The sequence below is a fragment of the Neoarius graeffei genome, chromosome 1 (assembly GCF_027579695.1).
Source record: "Neoarius graeffei isolate fNeoGra1 chromosome 1, fNeoGra1.pri, whole genome shotgun sequence".
NCBI classification, from domain to species: Eukaryota; Metazoa; Chordata; class Actinopteri; order Siluriformes; family Ariidae; genus Neoarius; species Neoarius graeffei.
Window position 1 is genome coordinate 71,304,015 of NC_083569.1, and position 20,711 is coordinate 71,324,725.

At 41.6% G+C, this 20,711-nt stretch overlaps 2 protein-coding genes across 3 annotated transcripts in view; one reads left to right on the forward strand and one right to left on the reverse strand.

The window, feature by feature from the left end:
• Window positions 1–488: 488 nt before the first annotated feature.
• nagk (N-acetylglucosamine kinase) lies at window positions 489–7,336 on the reverse strand. 2 transcript variants are annotated; one of them, XM_060919230.1, is made up of 10 exons: window positions 7,289–7,336; window positions 6,912–6,996; window positions 4,471–4,569; window positions 4,200–4,341; window positions 3,389–3,499; window positions 3,178–3,290; window positions 1,698–1,785; window positions 1,520–1,617; window positions 1,330–1,408; window positions 489–1,059 (listed from the first exon to the last, which is right to left on the reverse strand). In XM_060919230.1, the coding sequence occupies exons 1-10, from the start codon at window positions 7,315–7,317 to the stop codon at window positions 866–868; spliced, it is 1,038 nt and encodes a 345-aa protein (XP_060775213.1). In that variant the 5' UTR covers window positions 7,318–7,336; the 3' UTR covers window positions 489–865. The 2 variants fall into 2 exon arrangements, with proteins under 2 accessions (XP_060775213.1, XP_060775298.1); XM_060919315.1 differs by lacking the exon at window positions 7,289–7,336 and adding an exon at window positions 7,197–7,271.
• A 5,402-nt stretch (window positions 7,337–12,738) lies between these two features.
• dok1b (docking protein 1b) overlaps window positions 12,739–20,711 on the forward strand; it is a 33,956-nt gene continuing 25,983 nt past the window's right edge. Inside the window, exon 1 of the mRNA XM_060919106.1 lies at window positions 12,739–13,058. Coding sequence (XP_060775089.1) covers window positions 13,002–13,058 — 57 coding nt within the window. The 5' untranslated portion in view covers window positions 12,739–13,001. The remainder of the gene's footprint in view (window positions 13,059–20,711) is intronic.

The window sequence follows — 20,711 nt, forward strand, 5'->3', positions numbered from 1 at the left end:
TACATCATGAGCATGCTTAAGTTATTGTACACAGGTTATGAATTATGAGCTAATAATCATTATTTTGATGTGTAATGTTTATCATGGTGGCGTAGTGGTTAGCGCTGTCGCCTCACGGTAAGAAGGTTCTGGGTTCAAGCCCAGTGGCTGATGAGGGTCTTTGTGTGGAGTTTGGATGTTCTCCCCGTGTCCGTGTGGGTTTCCTCCGGGTGCTCCGGTTTCCCCCACAGTCCAAAGACATGCAGGTTAGGTTAACTGGTGACTCTAAATTGACCGTAGGTGTGAATGTGAGTGTGAATGGTTGTCTGTGTCTATGTGTCAGCCCTGTGATGACCTGGCGACTTGTCCAGGGTGTACCCCGCCTTTCGCCCGTAGTCAGCTGGGATAGGCTCCAGCTTGCCTGCGACCCTGTAGAACAGGATAAAGCGGCTAGAGATGATGAGATGAGATGTTTTAACAGATGCTAAGTAAAACTGGACAACAGACCATTTTTCTGAAATTAGATTTTTAATCAGGTCTTAAGCCTCTTAGCGTTGCAATTCTTATTATGAAAAGACATTGAGATACTGCATAAGAATTAGTATTTTACATTGTGAAACAATTAATGCACAGGGGGACAGATCTCAGAACAGCATTCATTTTTACATTCAAAATAAGCAGATCAAGGAAATTAAGTAATTAAGTGGTTTTTTTTTTTTTAATTTAATGACCCTAATTCTGAGGTATACAGATCACTTGAAACACACTGGAGATTCGTAAGTAGTAAATTGAGGTATTTTTCCCATTATACTGGAGTGCACTGGAGCCAAACACTTCAAAATCAGAGAGCAGTGTTTCCAGCTTGATTGGTCCTCGTTAGTGTTGTTCACTGCTCCGTGAACATGTGGCTGAAGAACACACTGGCACTAGTGGAGTAGTCCAGCTGCAAGGTGGCACCTGCATTCTGGGCTCCCAGCTTGGCACCACCTACAGCAGATGACTGGCGCAGGGTGAGAAGGCTATACTTCTGAAAATGGTTGGAACCAGATAATCTGGCCTGGGAGAGAACCTGAGTGAAACCTGCAAGAAAAAGCAACCACAGACTCACCACAGTGTCCTGTTCAACTGAGTGCGGTTTTTACAGAGCTCATGCAGTAGCCATGATCATGATGATCAGCAGACAAGTTTAAAAAAAAAAAAAATCCTACAGAAATGCAAGTAAACAGAGTTCAGATAAAAATAATGATCACGTTGCCATGACCTTTAGTGGTGAATAAAACACGTTATTCACAGCGATACTGTAACGTTTTCTGATATGAGAGTTTTTTGACTGGTTATAACCAAACTCACCGTCCTTCATCAGCTCCCAGCTTAACCATACAGATCCAACACACAGAATGGGCAGACCAAGGTCACCCAAGAACAGCTCCTGGGGGGGGAGACATGGATAGATGGAGAGCAAACGGAGACAGAATGGAAGTAATACTGTATTCATGCATGTTAATATTATTCATTGACTGAGACAAGCAGTGTGTTAAACCTGGTGCACGCTGGGAAGAACTGCTACAACGTGCTGTGCTAGCACTTTACCAGCTTGGGTAAACACGTATCTACAGAAGGCATCACCTGCATTAGCACCTAAAACACAAATGTTTGAGATGTGAAGGCAGGCAGCAGCCTATGCACTGTAATAGATCACAGCAGAATGACTGAGGTACCTTCAGCTAGTTTTCTACAGAAGCCAGCAAAGTATGATTTCTGGAAGTTTCTGTACAGGTGGGGAAGCATGCCCATCAGGTTGGACACCTACAGGTGGAAATAATCATACAACATACAGTGCTGCTTGAAAAAGTTTGTGAACCCTTTAGAATTTTCTATATTTCTGCATAAATATGGCCTAAAACATCAGATTTTCACACAAGTCCTAAAAGTAGATAAAGAGAACCCAGTTAAACAAATGAGACGAAAATATTATACTTGCTCATTTATTTATTGAGGAAAATGAACCAATATTACATATCTGTGAGTGGCAAAAGTATATGAACATCTAGGATTAGCAGTTCATTTGAAGGTGAAATTAGAGTCAGGTGTTTTCAATCAATGGGATGACAATCAGGTGTGAGTGGGCACCCTGTTTTATTTAAAGAACAGGAATCTATCAAAGTCTGATCTTCACAGCACATGTTTGTGGAAGTGATTCATGGCACGAACAAAGGAGATTTCTGAGGACCTCAGAAAAAGCGTTGTTAGAAAAAGAAACTGTCACATGCACACTTCAAGCACAGTGAAATTCATCCTCTGCATTTAACCCATCTGAAGCAGCGAACACACACACACACACACACACACCCAGAGCAGTGGGCAGCCACACCAGAGCGCCCGGAGAGCAGTCAGGGGTCAGGTACCTTGCTCAAGGGCACCTCAGCCCAAGGCCACCCCACATCAACCTAACCGCATGTCTTTGGATTGTGGGGGAAACCCATGCAGACACAGGGAGAACATGCAAACTCCACACAGAAAGGCCCTCGCCGGCCGCTGGGTTCGAACCCGTAACATTCTTGCTATGAGGTGACCGTGTTAACCACTACACCACCGTGCTGCCCTGTTGTTGATGCTCATCAGGATGGAAAAGGTTACAAAACCATCTCTAAAGAGTTTGGACTCCACCAATCCACAGTCAGACAGATTGTGTATAAATGGAGGAAATTCAAGACCATTGTTACCCTCCCCAGGAGTGGTCGACCAACAAAGATCACTCCAAGAGCAAGGCGTGTAATAGTCGGCGAGGTCACAAAGGACCCCGGGGTAACTTCTAAGCAACCGAAGGCCTCTCTCACATTGGCTAATGTTAATGTTCATGAGTCCACCATCAGGAGAACACTGAACAATGGAAACGTTTAGTTGCAGTTATTGCTGCACAAGGGTGTCACACCAGGTTCACATATTTTTTTGCCACTCACAGATATGTAATATTGGATCATTTTCCTCAATAAATAAATGACCAAGTATAATATTTTTGTCTCATTTGTTTAACTGGGTTCTCTTTATCTACTTTTAGGACTTGTGTGAAAATCTGATGATGTTTTAGGTCATATTTATGCAGAGATATAGAAAATTCTAAAGGGTTCGCAAACTTTCAAGCACCACTGTAAACAACTATTTCAGGGACATCACAGAACAAGGACAATGACCACTAACCTTGAAGTAGTCCTCCATGGCTTTATTAACATAGGTGATATCATGTGGAGGTGTAACCAGGTTGTCTTTGGCATCAAATACTGCTTTTACAGCAAGATGAGACATCCAAAATGCTAAAGAGACCAGGAATCAGAAATGTCAAGTAAATACACATATTAAGGATGGTAATGAGTCTATATAAAGGATATAAAGTATAAGTAGGGATAGTTACCTGATCCTTCATCCCCCATCATATGACCCCATCCTCCACAGCCCACCTGCGTGCCATCAGGGTTCACCAGCTTACAGTTTGAACCAGTTCCTGATATCAGGACTATACCACCTGCAGGGAAGAAAATCTATGGTCCTTGTTTTGCCAAGTCACTATCTATATTATATAAATCAATCTCTCCCACACACAAGTTATTCCACAAAATCGAGTCGTACATGAGCTGATAGCCAACAAGGTGCGTAAGCCATGTATGACAAGATTGAGTGGAATAACTTTTATTCTATCCACATTCATTGGATTTTGAGAAACAGAGCATTTTTATTTTTTGCAAGTTCAATAAATAAAAACTTCATATAAAACGTCTGACAAAATCATTTCCGCTTAGAATGTAAACAAACTGGCGAAATGACAGTAGCAATTTGTGAAAAATGCTATGATAATTTTTGAACAATAAAAAGAGACGCTCTTACCATCAAATAAGATGGTAAGAGTAAAATATGGAACTTTCATTCCATATTTTACTGCTTTTTTTTTTCCATTTCTTGGGGTTTTATTTCCAACTAGAGTTTTTATTTTATTCTGGGTTGGTTCTGCCATTTTGTTTTTCTCGACTCACAGTCTATGAGCTGATTGGCTACTCTACTACTAGGCTATCAGAGTGCACGATTGCTCATATCCAGTGACTGTGGATAGAATAAATTATATCTCTCACACACACACACACTTGTGTGTTAGCGACAGTCATGTTATCTACAAGTTGAGTTAATAATTTATTTCCTGAGGTCATTCCTGCTAACGTAAGATACAATACCGTGGTCACTTGCTGTTGCCATGGCACCAATGGCATCTGTGGTAATGTAATAACTCTGGCTTAGTTTAGGAAATCTTTCCATCATCTCATCAATCAGTTTCTGAATGGCATGCTTCTGCTCTCCACCACTCAGCGACATGCCCTATATACAAACACACTTTTTTTTGTCTTGCCCATTCAGAAAAATGACAGCACTGTTAACAATCTGCTTATTGGTTTATTGGAGGTGCATGAAATCATGCTGTATATCTAAATAGTAATACAAACTCACCAGAGAGTAAATGGGTGTGTCAGGATCCAACCCTGCACTGATCTTTGCCTTTTGGACCATATCGTGAATGCCCTTGATACACTCATCAACACCAACCAGCTAAAGAACATAGATAACTTTAGTAAGAACATAGCACACTAGACTGGATCTAACGCTAATCAAAAAGAAGACAGATGTCGCTTTTTATGTTCATCCACTTTCTAACATTAATTCATTGAGGATCACAGGTGAGCTGGAGCCAATCCCAGGTGACATTTGGTGAGAGGCGGGGTACATCCTTGGACAGGTTGACAGTCCATTGTGGCACTAACACAAAGAAGCAGCCATACACATTCACACCTATGGACAATTTCAAGTAGCCAGTTGACCGAATTCTGCATGTCTTTGGACTGTGGGTGGAAACCACACAGACACAGGGAGAATGTGCAAACTCCACACAGAAAGGCCCCAGTCGTCCACAAGGTTCGAACCCAAAACCTGTTCACTGCACCACTGTGCCCCCCATTTTTATGTTAATTTTACAGAAAATTCTTAACAAGATGTGTGTGTATTGCATTACACAGTGTTGTAGGGGTTTTAAACCACTGTACGCTTATTGTCGAGCAACAAGCCATGGCCTAAAGGTTAGAGAAGCAGCTCTGAACCCAAAAGTTCGATTCCCTGGACCAGCAGGAATGGATGAAGTGCCCTTGAGCAAAGCACCTAAACCCCAACTGCTCCCTGGGCTGCCCACTGTGGATACGCCAAGGTCTTCTTGTACGTCACTCTGGATAAGAAAGTCTGCTAAATGCCTGTAATGTAATGCAAGTGTAGCATGGTCACCTCACAGCAAGAAGGTTCTGGGTTCGAGCCTAGTGGCCTTTCTGTGTGGAGTTTGCATGTGATTCCCGTGTTTGTGTGGATTTCCCCCACAGTCCAAAGACATGCACTGAATGGTCTCGCACCACAGTACCTGAGTGAACTTCTGGTCCTCTATGACCCATCACGCCTACTTAGATCAAAAGGTGCAGGCTATCTGCTGGTACCTCGTATAGTGAAGGCTACATCAGGGGGCAGAGCCTTTTCTTACAAAGCCCCACAGTTATGGAACAGCCTTCCAAGTAGTGTTCGGGAATCAGACACAGTCTCAGCGTTTAAGTCTCGGCTGAAAACATATCTGTTTAGTCAAGCCTTGTGTTAATGGTGTTTATGAGGTAAAGGTGTAGATCTGGAGGGTCCTCAGACAGAGTGTTTTGGTAAACTGGGATGTATGGATGCTGTCAGTCCCCACTCGCTTGCTCACTCAAGTTTGTTGACGGTGTAGTGGCTGCTGCTTTATGTCCTGGGGCTCCCTCATGCCTGTGTTACCTGCTGGCTTGCTAACTTTAGGACTGCAGTTGTCATGAACAGTTTTGCACTCAAGTTTCCATTAATGAAGGGTTATAACATCAACAAAACTGACCATGTTAAAACTGTTAATGTTATAGTCATGTTGTCTGTTGTTGCCCAAATGAGGATGGGTTCCCTTTTGAGTCTGGTTCCTCTCGAGGTTTCTTCCTCGTGTCGTCTGAGGGAGTTTTTCCTCGCCACCATTGCCACAGGCTTGCTCATTGGGGATAGATTAGGGATAAAATTGGCTCTTGGGTCATTCAGATTCTGTAAAGCTGCTTTGGGACAATGTCTATTGTTAAAAGTGCTATACAAACAAACTTGGCTTGACTTGACATGCAATTAGGCTAACTGGCTACTCTAAATTGCCCATCGGTGTGAATGTGTGTGTGTGCGCAGAATGGATCTGGCCACCCTACTGCTGCAATTCTGGCCAAGCCAACCAAACATGGTTCGCCTCAAGCCTGGATCGGGTTCAGCAGTGACGATGACGACGACACTTATTGTCGCTTTATTAGACACATTGCTGTGCTGAGAATAGAATAGTCCACCAACTAACTAACAAACGAACGAACTAATATCTGCTCAGACTGTAGGGCGAGTAAAGCGTGTACCTACAAACTGCAACTATGTAGTAGGAAAGAGTGCAAGGACAAGGAACAAATGTACAGAACATGGTTGAACCTGGGCGGCACGGTGGTGTAGTGGTTAGCGCTGTCGCCTCACAGCAAGAAGGTCCTGGGTTCGAGCCCTGTGGCCGGCGAGGGCCTTTCTGTGCGTAGTTTGTATGTTCTCCCCATGTCCGCGTGGGTTTCCTCCGGGTGCTCTGGTTTCCCCGACAGTCCAAAGACATGCAGGTTAGGTTAACTGGTGACTCTAAATTGAGCGTAGGTGTGAATGTGAGTGTGAATGGTTGTCTGTGTCTATGTGTCAGCCCTGTGATGGCCTGGCGACTTGTCCAGGGTGTACCCCGCCTTTCGCCCGTAGTCAGCTGGGATAGGCTCCAGCTTGCCTGCGACCCTGTAGAACAGGATAAAGTGGCTACAGATAATGAGATGAGATCCTGTCTTTACCCAGTGATTGGTGCAGGGTCCATCTGTCTCTGCAAGGATCTCTCCTGTCGCAGACAGCAGCACTGCTTTGGAATGAGTCCCACCCCTGACAACAACAATAATAATAATAATAATAATAATAATACAATTCTTCATAATAATAATAATAATAATATCCGTTACTATTATTACAACAAGACTAATTTATTACTTTATATTAACTATTATGACTTTAAGACGAGCAGTCTAAAGGATTCATTAGCTCTCACAGATACGGAAATGACGTAAACAGAATGCATAACACACCAACACACAGCGTCCCATAAATACTGTCATTTGCGTTAAAGGAAATTTAAAACGTATTAATAATTTTGACGTTTTTTTCCTCCAAACCTCACCCTTCCACACCGCCATACACTGCACTCATTTCCACCACTTCCTGTTTCTTCTTCGTGACAAGCCAATGACGTGTTCACCAAGTCTCTTTTCCACCAATCAGATGAGCGCTCGAGCCCAGCAATAAACATGAACTTTATCCCACTGTTATCTTCCCCACGTCAGATCACACCTGTCCCACATCTGTATGAAGTTATGGAGAAGATGAACTCAAATTTGCATATTTTTCCTGATTTTGTTTGTTTGTTTTTCAATATCTACACTACCGTTCAAAAGTTTGGGGTCACCCAGACAATTTTGTGTTTTCCATGAAAAGTCACACTTTTATTTCCCACCATAAGTTGTAAAATGAATAGAAAATATAGTCAAGCCATTTTTCTGGCCATTTTGAGCATTTAATCGACCCCACAAATGTGATGCTCCAGAAACTCAATCTGCTCAAAGGAAGGTCAGTTTTATAGCTTCTCTAAAGAGCTCAACTGTTTTCAGCTGTGCTAACATGATTGTACAAGGGTTTTCTAATCATCCATTAGCCTTCTGAGGCAATGAGCAAACACATTGTACCATTAGAACACTGGAGTGAGAGTTGCTGGAAATGGGCCTCTATACACCTATGGAGATATTGCACCAAAAACCAGCAGCTAGAATAGTCATTTAGCACATTAGCAATGTATAGAGTGGATTTCTGATTAGTTTAAAGTGATCTTCATTGAAAAGAACAGTGCTTTTCTTTCACAAATAAGGACATTTCAAAGCGACCCCAAACTTTTGAACGGTAGTGTATAATTTATAAGTTTTCTCGACCTGTAATGGGCTGTAAACTTAGCCATTAGGACTTTGCTGAACATAAAACTGAAATGATAAATGCATATTCGAGGAAAAAAAGAAAGCATAATTATGCTAATTTGTAAATGCTGTTTTCATGCAAATGTGTTTCATGCAAATACATTCATTGTGGATAGATTGGGGATAAAACTAGCTCATGTTTTAAGTTGTTCAAATTCTGTGAAGCTGCTTTGCGACAATGTTTATTGTTAAACGCGCTATACAAATAAACTTGACTTGACTTACATTAAAAGTTTTTCTCTCAATTGCCACTAGGTGGCAGTATGTCTTTTCTTAATTCAAAAAAAGACTTTTGTCATAATGGTGATAAAAAGTGACATTTTATTGCACATTATATGCACACAGTTGAGTGTTTGTTTTTCATTTTTATGTTTTATAATTCCTTATTAACTTCAAGTATTTGAACAGTCACACATTTTGATGCTGTGTTCAAACGTTCAGTTGAATGTGAAATGAAAAAGTGAAGACATTACATGTGTGTACTGGATTATAACTATGTTCCATCCATCCATTATCTGTGCAGGGTTGCAGGCAAGCTGGAGCCTATCCCAGCTGACTATGGGTAAGAGGCAGGGTACACCATGGACAAGTCGCCAGGTCATTTAGACACAGTGTCAGCCTAACCTGCATGCCTTTGGACTGTGGGGAAAACCAGAGGAAACCCATGTGGACACAAGGAGAACATTCAAACTCCACACAGAAAGGCCCTTGCCGGCTGCTGGGCTCGAACCCAGGACCTTCTTGCTGTGAGGCAACAGTGCTAACCACTACACCACCGTGCCACCCCATATATAACTATGTTCTTCCTGTCAAATAAGCCATTCCACTGGTGCCTATAGAACACACTGGAGTTTTACAAACAGTGTCTGTTTCAGGCTGATACTGCCAGAACACTGATGTGTGGTTGATGTGGTCTTGATATGGTGGTTCCTGTCACCCACGTCTGCATGTTGGCCCACCCTGTATGTCTGAATATTCTTCAGATTGGTGAGAGTGAGGGGAGAATCATTTTCCATCAGCACAATGAAGAACTGCTTTCAGTATGAAGCTTGAAAATCACACTCCTACCTTAACTCAAATGTTATTTAGCATCTGACTGCATTACTATTTGCGTATTAAAGAGATTTCAGGGGGCAGAGCCTTTTCTTACAAAGCCCCACAGTTATGGAACAGCCTTCCAAGTAGTGTTCAGGAATCAGACACAGTCTCAGCGTTTAAGTCTCGGCTGAAAACATATATGTTTAGTCAAGCCTTTTGTTAATGGTGTTTATGAGGTAAAGGTGTAGATCTGGAGGGTCCTCAGACAGAGTGTTTTGGTAAACTGGGATGTATGGATGCTGTCAGTCCCCACTCGCTTGCTCACTCGAGTTTGTTGATGGTGTAGTGGCTGCTGCTTTATGTCCTGGGGCTCCCTCATGCCTGTGTTACCTTCTGGCTCTCCCCTTTTTAGTTATGCGGTCATAGTTGGTTGCCGGAGTCCCTGCTTGTACTCAGTGCAATATGTATACTGTTCCTACTTATTCAGGTGACATTGGGCATACCTAACAACCTGTGTTTTCTCTCTGTCCCTCTGAGTTACATGTCGGTCCTGGGATCGAGATGCTGACCTCTTCTGCTCCTCAGACCTGCCTGATCCATCCTGGTGCCCTGTGCCTAGTTGAAGTCTCATCGCATCGTTCCTGCGGAGGACGGCCCCATATGGACAGTTGAAAGTCACACCTGGAGGACGCTCTGGACTCTTACAGTAATGCTTGAGGACTACAGTTGACTTGCTAACTTTAGGACTGCAGTTGTCATGAACAGTTTTGCACTCAAGTTTCCATTAATGAAGAGTTTATAACATCAACGAAACTGACTTCATGTTAAAACTGTTAATGTTATAGTCATGCTGTCTGTTGTTGCCCAAATGAGGATGGGTTCCCTTTTGAGTCTGGTTCCTCTCGAGGTTTCTTCCTCATATTGTCTGGGGGAGTTTTTCCTCGCCACCATTGCCATAGGCTTGCTCACTGGGGATAGATTAGGGATAAAATTGGCTCTTGGGTCATTCAGATTCTGTAAAGCTGCTTTGGGACAATGTCTATTGTTAAAAGCGCTATACAAATAAACTTGACTTGACTTGAAACTTGACTTTTAAAAAAAAAGATGCCTATGAATTTGGTGATACTGGATGAGTTTACTGCTAATGAACAATGAATGCATCAACAGTTTATCAGTCCATAAGCCACGAGTAAATTTGTTATAGAGGTAATAGTTATTAAACTATGGGTCTGAGTAACTCATCACTTGAACAAGTTTTTTTTTAAATATCTAAATATCAGTAACCTAAAGCAAGTATGAATAATGTCAACTTGAGACTAAACACAATTTTTAATATTACTTTGGGAAAAAAGTTAATGTGATACAACATATTTGAAAGATATATTTTAACATGACGTATCTGGTTTGTATTTCTGTGGGTGGAAATATATGGATTGGGCTTTCTATCTCATAATTACAACTTTCTATGTCATAACAATGACTTATTATCTCATAATTATGACTTAGTATCTTGTAATAATGATTTACTGTCTTGTAATAATGATAGTAGGTCACAAGTTTGAGAAAATGTTCTCATTATTATGAAAAAGTAAATCATAATTATGAGATACATTACATTAATGGCATTTAGCAGATGCTCTTATCCAACATGACATACAACATACCCAGACCAGCCTGGGGAGCAGTTGGAGGTTAGGTGCCTTGCTCAAGGGCACTTCAGCTATTCCTGCTGGTCCCAAAACTGCTTCTCTAACCTTTAGGCTATGGCTTATGAATGAAAGTACGCATACAAATCCATAATTATGAGATACATTCTCATTATTAAAACATACTGTCGCTTTTTTTTTTCAAGTGGAAGAAAAGAGCTTCCATAGCAATTTGTGCTTGATTATAACAGTTGGGGACGGGCGTGCAAAACATGTGAGAATCCTAAATGGGGACAGGAAACAAAATGAATTAACATTAATAATTGTACATTTTGAGTTAAATATGAAGGTGCTTTTTTTTTTAAACCAAACCAGATAAAAGAAGAAGAAGCCTTTATTTGTCACATGTACACAAGCACAGTGAAATTCCTCCTCTGCATTTAACCCATCTGAACCAGTGAACACACACACACACGCACAAAAGCCCAGCTTGATGGGGGGTTTTTTAAAGAAGAAGAAAGAAACCTTTATTTGTCACATGCACACTTCAAGCACAGTGAAATTCATCCTCTGCATTTAACCCATCTGAAGCAGTGAACACACACACACACACACCCAGAGCAGTGGGCAGCCACACCAGAGCGCCCGGGGAGCAGTCAGGGGTCAGGTACCTTGCTCAAGGGCACCTCAGCCCAAGGCCGCCCCACGTCAATCTAACTGCATGTTTTCATGTAAAGTCTTGATATTTGTACACATTTGCTTTATGCACTCTATAAGACAGATGTAATACTATGACAATTTGGATTGATACATCAATTTAATAGGCAATGATTGAAATGATTGAGCAGTGAGCACACACACGTACCCAGAGCAGTGGGCAGTTATGCTACAGCGTCCCAGGGATATCCAGGTTGAGAAGTGAGGAAGATTAGAAGATAGTTGCCAGATTGTAATAACCTTTCAGTCCATTCGAGTTTACAATGTACCCTAGTCAAGTGAATTATATATTAGAGAAACTATTAATTTTATTACTGTAATAAAGAAACTTTAATATTACTGTATATGGGGCAGCACAGTGGTGTCATGGTTAACACTGTCGCCTCACAGCAAGAAGGTCCTGGGTTCGAGCCCAGCGGCTGGCGAGGGTCTTTCTGTGTGGAGTTTGCATGTTCTCCCCGTGTCCGTGTGGGTTTCCTCCGGGTGCTCTGGTTTCTCCGACAGTCCAAAGACATGCAGGTTAGGATAACTGGTGGCTCTAAATTGACCATAGGTGTGAATGTGAGTGTGAATGGTTGTCTGTGTGTCAGCCCTGTGATGACCTGGCGACTTGTCCAGGGTGTACCCCGCCTTTCACCCATAGTCAGCTGGGATAGGCTCCAGCTTGCCTGTGACCCTGTAGGACAGGATAAAGCAGCTACAGATAATGCATGGATGGATGGAAAGCTTGAAATGAGTAAAAGCGTCTAAAAGTAAGATCTTATCTTGGACTCCTTATTGACGGTTCTGGGTTCGAGCCCAGTGGCCGGCGAGGGCCTTTCTGTGCGGAGTTTGCATGTTCTCCCCGTGTCCGCATGGGTTTCCTCCGGGTGCTCCGGTTTCCCCCACAGTCCAAAGACATGCAGGTTAGGTTAGCTGGTGACTCTAAATTGAGCGTAGGTGTGAATGGTTGTCTGTGTCTATGTGTCAGCCCTGTGATGACCTGGCGACTTGTCCAGGGTGTACCCCGCCTTTCGCCCGTAGTCAGCTGGGATAGGCTCCAGATCGCCTGCAGCTACAGATAACGGATGGATGGATTGATTTACACACTGTGAACAACCAGTGAGGATAGTAGAGGTGATGCAAAATCACTCAATCTGGCAACCCAGTGGCTGGTTGATGGGAGTATGCAGCATGTGTGTACACACACACACACATACACAGAGAGAGAGAGAGAGAGGTGCTTCCTCACTTCACTTCACTTCAGGCAGAGAGAAGAGAGAGAAGTGAAACGTGATCTTCAGTTGTTTATTATCGTCGAAGAGATCAAACTCATTTCCTGACTCCTGTGCTGAGATCTAATTAATCTGAGTACAAACAAAGACTTTAAATCAGCCCCATGTGACGAACTACTGAAGTTTGGCAAGCGGAAGTTCATGCAGAGATTGGGAAGGACTGGTTTGTTTGTCTTTAGAGAAGAAGGACAAAGATGGACACACATATCAAAGAAGGACAACTTTATGTCCAGCACCAGAAGTTTGGAAAGGTAAGCTGTATTAGGGTTTTTTTTTCTCCTCCTAAACACTTCATCATAATGTAGATTCATCTGGAATAATAATAATAATTATTATTATTCTAGCTTCTTGAGTTAAAACTGATCTGAACCGTGTGCTGTGAGAAACACTGAGCACTAACAACTGGTTTGACGTCACTCACATCAAAGAGCATCCCTTTTTGTCCTACAAAAGTGCAACATGAACTTGCAGGTGACTCTGCTGAAGAGTGCAGACACTCAGATGACCTCACGATTTGACAGCAGAAACATTTAAAGGACTTCAGACTGATCTCATGGAAATCAGACTCTTCCTCTGCCATGAGCCGGTCACATGAAAGAACAGCATAGTAATGATCACAGGGGAAAACTGACACACTGACCCCCTCAAAGCATTTGAGGAATCATCTGTCTGTCAATATCTCATCTCATCATCTCTAGCCGCTTTATCCTGTTCTACAGGGTCGCAGGCAAGCTGGAGCCTATCCCAGCTGACTACGGGCGAAAGGCGGGGTACACCCTGGACAAGTCGCCAGGTCATCACAGGGCTGACACACAGACACAGACAACCATTCACACTCACATTCACACCTACGGTCAATTTAGACTCACCAGTTAACCTAACCTGCATGTCTTTGGACTGTGGGGGAAACCGGAGCACCCGGAGAAAACCCACGCGGACACGGGGAGAACATGCAAACTCCGCACAGAAAGGCCCTCGCCGGCCCCGGGGCTCGAACCCAGGACCTTCTTGCTGTGAGGCAACAGCGCTAACCACTACACCACCGTGCCGCCCTGTCTGTCAATATCAGATGTTTAATTTACAAACCTTTCATATAATATAATATAACAATAAGTGGTTAAATAATAGAAGCACACGTGTCTGGTAGTCTCTCGCATGTGCACAGGTCCACTGTCATCTTCTACACCCTACATATGATGGAAAATGTTGTTTCACCAGAAGGCCTAACCACAGGTGTGAGAAACCCAAATAAGTAGTCCAGTGCTACCAACTAACCTGACCTGGACTGCTTTAGACCAGTTTGTCTAACTGTTTTGGCTTCCTGAATGTGAGGACTCGTTTTCTTTATCTGCATATTCTGAGCAACAAGACCCTTCATTAAATAAACCATAAACTGATTTTAAAAAAAAACTACGTGAGGAATAAAACATGCCGTGCTGTTATAGGAAAATAATCAACCACAAAGTTTATTATTTTCCACTAACAGCACATCCTGATGCGTTTTATTCCTCTTAGACCAAATCTATTTGCCAGCTCAAGCAATTATGTGCTTATTAAAGAACATGTCATACTTTTTATCTGTTTATAGGCACATTTAAGGTTGTGGAACATGTGCAAAATAAAGTTAGTTCCTGTTACCATTTATGACATAGCAGCCCAGACTGCCCAGACTTTCTTTTTTTGTCTTCCTTGAAGTTAATAAGATAAAAAGTGCAGCTTGTCATTTTACTGATGAATTACAAAATGCAAAAAGTGAAAACTTTCCCATGTCTGGAAGCATAAAGTGACAGCACTAACCAGTCTATGTGAAGTGTCTGCTGTTGCTATAGAAATGATAATGCAGTAGATCAAGCACATTGTGGTTTGCTTTGTAAAGAGAACTACAGTACTGGTAAAGCTGCTGTTATTCAAAATGAATCAGCTTTTCTTGACCAATCATAATTGTTCACTCAACAGCACAGTGGTATTCAACAGATTTATTGAAACGTTGACGTATACAAATATTTTACAGTTGTTTAAACTTTAAAGCGACCATCTTTCAGATTTTTCAGGTGTAGATCATAAAAACAATTTTCCCTGGCACCCAGTTATTTTTGTTTAGTGGACTGAAAGCCACTGAGTTAAAATCACAGACTTCCACTTTTATTATTATTTAAAAAATAGAACAATTAATGAATTTAGAGCCACGTGGCCCTAAATTCTCTGCTATTTTTTCCTGCTTCACCATGACCCAATACTACATCATGCATCATGTGGTGAGCGTTCCCCGTTCGCGCAAGGCATTGTGGGATACAAATTTGAAACAGGAGACAAAAATGGAGGACGCGAGTGTGGGAATGAAACGTGAAAGAAAGACCGACTACAGTAACGGAAAGCGAGAAGAAAAGACGTTATGTTGCGAAGGAAAGGAAACGTAGGACCAAACTAATAAATATCGGCGGTCAGCGAGCACCTCGGTGTGATCAGCTGTCCGTTTAGCGACAGAATCATGTAACGGTCAGTGCACGGTCAAAGTAAACCTGTAGATGTGCACACGGACTTCCTCTGTCTGCTTGACTGTGCGAAGCGAGCGATTTTATGCACATTATTTGCTTGGGAATCCTTTCAAATGAAATAACTTCCCAGTCACAGAATGGCCTGATATTTTTTGAGATATTACAGAAATAAACATATATCACAATGACCAAATTTCAGACGGAACTAAAGTTCACCGATTTTATGAAATCGAAAGGCCTTCTAGCTTTAATGGTCTCTGGTTGAATGACAGATTCTGTTAAAAAACAACAACATTCCACTAGTTTCCAGTGATATGCTCGGATGCAAATGCATTCTCTGTTTAAAAAATCAGTATTTATTAAAAACAGCCTCTTACATTGACCAGATTTAAAAAATAATAATAATAATAATAATAATAATAATTTAACAAATATGTTTTGGTGAATAAAGCCTTCAGAAGGATCTGAATGTGAATTTGGTGTGCATACTTAGGATTGCATTTCAGTAAACTCTCAATATTAAAAACACATTCAACAATCAGTGTTTTTTTTTTAATAAACTTCCTGCAGATGTTTAGAAGGTGTTTGTTCTATCTTACGAAATGCATCACTTTCCTTTTTGTACGAAAAAAAAAAGTGAATATGTTTGTTCTTACAATGTTAGGGATGCTTCTCGAATGCATGTGCTAATGAAGACTAAAGTCAACCAGGACGTGTGTTTGTTTGCTCAGGAAGCTGTTGGAGGTTGTACGTGTGAGAAGGTTATGGAATCTGTTTCATGCTCATCACTTTTCAGAATTTAGGCTGTTAGGATTTTGAGGTTATTAATCCGTACTCAATTTTTTAAAAAATCCAAAATCTTAATTGTCATCATTGTGTGTTGGAGATTATAGTTAGCGTAGACATGTGTTCGTTATGTGTATCGAAATACAAAAGGATTGACTTCGGTAAATAACTTTTTTTTTTTTTTTTTTTAATAGTGCTTCTTGTTCTACCAAAGTAGCTCAAACTCGACTAATGCTTTTAAAACATTTTGTAAAGCGACCTTTGTAGGTGTTACCGTACCGTAGCAGGTTGCTCCAAAATACATTTGACCTTCACGTTGACCTTTAGGATCAAACCATCAGTGTGTGTGTGTGGGTTTGTGCTAGACGACTTGTACTGTCTTCTGAGAGTCATGTTTGTGTAACATGGAGTCCAGGGAGTCGTTGCCTTTGCCCCAGTACCCTGGATCGGGGTCTGTTTTGAGTGTACGATACTAAGAATGTAGCCAGTGGCCTTGTAGAGCGAGCGGTATGGCACACGTGACGCACTCAGTGACTTTAACCAAATGAGGAAGTGTAGATTTGTGATCAAGTGATTGAGCTGTGACTTCAGACAGGGAATCTTGAAAGTAGCACATTTTCTTTGTTGCTTTGTTGTTGTTGGTCCCCCCCCAACTCTATACACACACACACACACACACCGTCATTTAAAGCTCTGAGGTAAAGAACTGATATCAAAGTGATCCAGAATAGAACGTGCTGTCTTTCCGCTTGAGTAACATACTTCTCTGTGTTTTAGTCACAAACCTCAGAGCAGAAGCACTAAGAAACAGAACTACAAGACATCTAGTACTCTTTCGGGGCTTTTTGAGTAGTTGTAAATTTAACCTCAATAGTCTTTTCTGTCCGGAGGGACCTTCTGTTGTTTTAACACAATATTAAAACCCTAATTTGTCACCCTGCTCTCTGTGACACATTAAGACTTCACACATCTTCACCGAGCACAGCCAGGTGTCATGTTTTTATCATTACAATATTGTAACTCGTCTTTATTTAGGAAGCGCCAGCCAGCATGCTTTCGCCTTTCGGTTATTTCCTCACAACACACACACAGGCTACCATGTTAGTATAATGTGTATTTGTTTCAGGGCTGGTTAATGCTTCAGTTGGCGTGAATGTGAGAGAAACTGTGGATGTGAATGTCAAAACAGAAAGCTACGTACGGAACAGTATCAAACGTGGTTAATCATTAAGCTAAAAAGCAAGCTATGAGGGTAATAAGTGAAGAATGTGTGGGTGTTTGAGTGTAAATATCAGATGCATATCTCTGGGTGATTTTATTTTATTATTATTATTATTATTATTTTTAATGTGCAACTTGCTACAAATTGTACCCATGGTCCTGGTTATTTTACATGTATAATCAGTTATGTGATATTTATAGTCATAACCTACCGTACTATAAGGCCTAAAGTGGAAAGGTGTGTGTGTGTGTCACGCCACTGTTATACCGCTGATAAGACTGGGACGCAGATTTGAGGAAGTCACTCTCTCTTGCCTTATTTGCATAAGTTCCATCCTGTGTCATATATTCAACGGACTGACTCTTACCTTATATGGTGTTGGTGGCATAACTGTGCTGAAATCACATCTTATAATTTGATGTTCATTGTAAATTAAACTTCTTGGATTTGACAAGTTGACTTTTATTCTGGTTTCAGTTCTCTTTGGTGTTGTGGTGGATTCTAGATCATTCTTTCTGTGCTGTTGACAAGAAATATCTTTACCCTGTACATATTCTTATGCCATCCCAGAAAAGTAACTTTTTTTTCTCCAGTTTTCAGAGAGTGATATTCTGTGAGATGGTTAGGAAAAAAAAAAGTCGTACGTTTGTCCTTCATGTCTCCCAGGCGGGTTTTTGTTTGTTTGTTTGTTTGTTTGTTGTTTTTTAAAAAATACCATGACCAGCTTTATGGCAAAAATATGTGGACACCTCACCATGATAACATCCCATTCAATGGCACGGTGGTGTAGTGGTTAGCGCTGTTGACTCACAGCAAGAAAGTTCTGGGTTCGAGCCCGGCGGCCGACGGGAGCCTTTCTGTGTAGAGTTTGCATGTTCTCCCCGTGTCTGCGTGGGTTTCCTCCGGGTGCTCCGGTTTCCCCGACAGTCCAAAGACATGCAGGTTAGGTTAACATGGGACGGCCTGAGGCTGAGGTGCCCCCCGTGTGTGTGCATGCGTATGTTCACTGCTTCAGATGGGTTAAATGCAGAGAGGAATTTCACAAGTGTATGTGTGATGAATAAAGTTCTTCTTCTATTCCACATTTAGTTCCCCCTTTCCTGTTATAATAACCTCCACTCTTCTGGGAAGACTTTCCACTAGATTTTTTGAGTATGGCTATGGGGATTTGTTCTCGTTCAGCCGCAAGAGCGTTAGCGAGCTCAGGCACTGATGTCAGCCGAGGAGGTCTGGGGTGCAGTCGGGATTCAAACTCGTCTCAGAAGTGTTCGGTGGGGTTGAGGTCAGGGATCTGCGCAGGATACACAAGTTCTGCGCAAACCGTGTGTTCGTGGATTTCGCTTTGTGCACAGGGGCATTGTCATGTTGGAACAGATTTGGGCTTCTTGGTTCCAGTGAATGGGTGTGATGGTCAGATGTAACAAAGTTTTGGCCATACTTAATTAGACTTTAACTAGCCTTGTTATAGTCTTATAGAAATTTGAGTCCAAATCTGTGAGGCGCAAGTATGTCAAAAGGGCTGAGGTGAGGCTCATTGACGCCTGTCTGTAGGGTTTTGTGTATCATGGATGTGGTTCAGTGAATTGGATGCATTTTCTTAAAGTTAGTTACAGTGATGGATATCACAACGCATCATTATCAAAGTTATATTTATTATCAAGTTATTACAGTTATTACCCTGTTTGACTGGTCACTTGAATTGTTTTAATCCAAAGCAAATTCAAAACAAGACGTTAACTTGGACCAAATGTGTTCTGTTGATCTGAAAATCTGAAATAGAAATCTTTAAAGGGCCAAAATAAATAGACTATTATTGTACACTTTTACATAATACGCTTGATATATAAATAGTTGGATTATGCTTATAAATGTGTACTGATTGATCAAGGGAATACAGTTTTGCAGTTGAAGTTTAAGAACCTGAAATGTAGCGGATCTGGTCATGAAGGCTAAACGGAAATGGATTTATTCTACTGTATCTTACCTAATAAAACTTTGCTTCGCCCAAAACACTGCAAACATGATATAGATGAACTTGCATCTACTTAGTGGACGTACAGTGGTGCTTGAAAGTTTGTGAACCCTTTAGAATTTTCTATATTTCTGCATAAATATGACCTAAAACATCATCAGATTTTCACACAAGTCCTAAAAGTAGATAAAGAGAACCCAGTTAAACAAATGAGACAAAAATATTATACTTGGTCATTTATTTATTGAGGAAAATGATCCAATATTATATATCTGTGAGTGGCAAAAGTATGTGAACCTCGAAGATTAGCAGTTCATTTGAAGGTGAAATTAGAGTCAGGTGTTTTCAATCAATGGGATGACAATCAGGTGTGAGTGGGCACCCTGTTTTATTTAAAGAACAGGGATCTATCAAAGTCTGATCTTCACAACACATGTTTGTGGAAGTGTATCATGGCACGAACAAAGGAGATTTCTGAGGACCTCAGAAAAAGCGCTGTTGATGCTCATCAGGCTGGAAAAGGTTACAAAACCATCTCTAAAGAGTTTGGACTCCACCAATCCACAGTCAGACAGATTGTGTACAAATGGAGGAAATTCAAGACCATTGTTACCCTCCCCAGGAGTGGTCGACCAACAAAGATCACTCTAAGAGCAAGGCGTGCAATAGTCAGCGAGGTCACAAAGGACCCCAGGGCAACTTCTAAGCAACTGAAGGCCTCTCTCACATTGGCGAATGTTAATGTTCATGAGTCCATCATCAGGAGAACACTGAACAACAATGGTGTGGATGGCAGGGTTGCAAGGAGAAAGCCACTGCTCTCAAAAAAGAACATTGCTGCTCATCTGCAGTTTGCTAAAGATCACGTGGACAAGCCAGAAGGCTATTGGAAAAATGTTTTGCGGATGGATGAGACCAAAATAGAACTTTTGCTTTAAATGAGAAGCGTTATGTTTGGAGAAAGGAAAACACTGCATTCCAGCATAAGAACCTTATCCCATCTGTGAAACATGGTGGTGGTAGTATCATGGTTTGGGCCTGTTTTGCTGCATCTGGGCCAGGACGGCTTGCCATCATTGATGGAACAATGAATTCTAAATTATACCAGCAAACTCTAAAGGAAAATGTCAGGACATCTGTCCATGAACTGAATCTCAAGAGAAGGTGGGTCATGCAGCAAGACAACGACCCTCAGCACACAAGTCGTTCTACCAAAGAATGGTTAAAGAAGAATAAAGTTAATGTTTTGGAATGGCCAAGTCAAAGTCCTGACCTTAATCCAATCAAAATCTTGTGGAAGGACCTGAAGCGAGCAGTTCATGTGAAGAAACCCACCAACATCCCAGAGTTGAAGCTGTTCTGTATGGAGGAATGGGCTAAAATTCCTCCAAGCCGGTGTGCAGGACTGATCAACAGTTACTGGAAACGT

What these genes read in the sequence shown, in the direction of transcription:
- nagk (XM_060919230.1), bottom strand. Translation starts at nt 7,317, where the DNA reads ATGAGTGCAGTGTATGGCGGTGTGGAAGG. An exon ending in GACCCTGCACCAATCACTGG is followed by an intron (nt 4,570 to 6,911) that starts GTAAAGACAGGA and finishes TATGTTCTTTAG; the next exon opens with CTGGTTGGTGTTGATGAGTG. An exon ending in CTGTAGAAAACTAGCTGAAG is followed by an intron (nt 1,618 to 1,697) that starts GTACCTCAGTCA and finishes TTTGTGTTTTAG; the next exon opens with GTGCTAATGCAGGTGATGCC.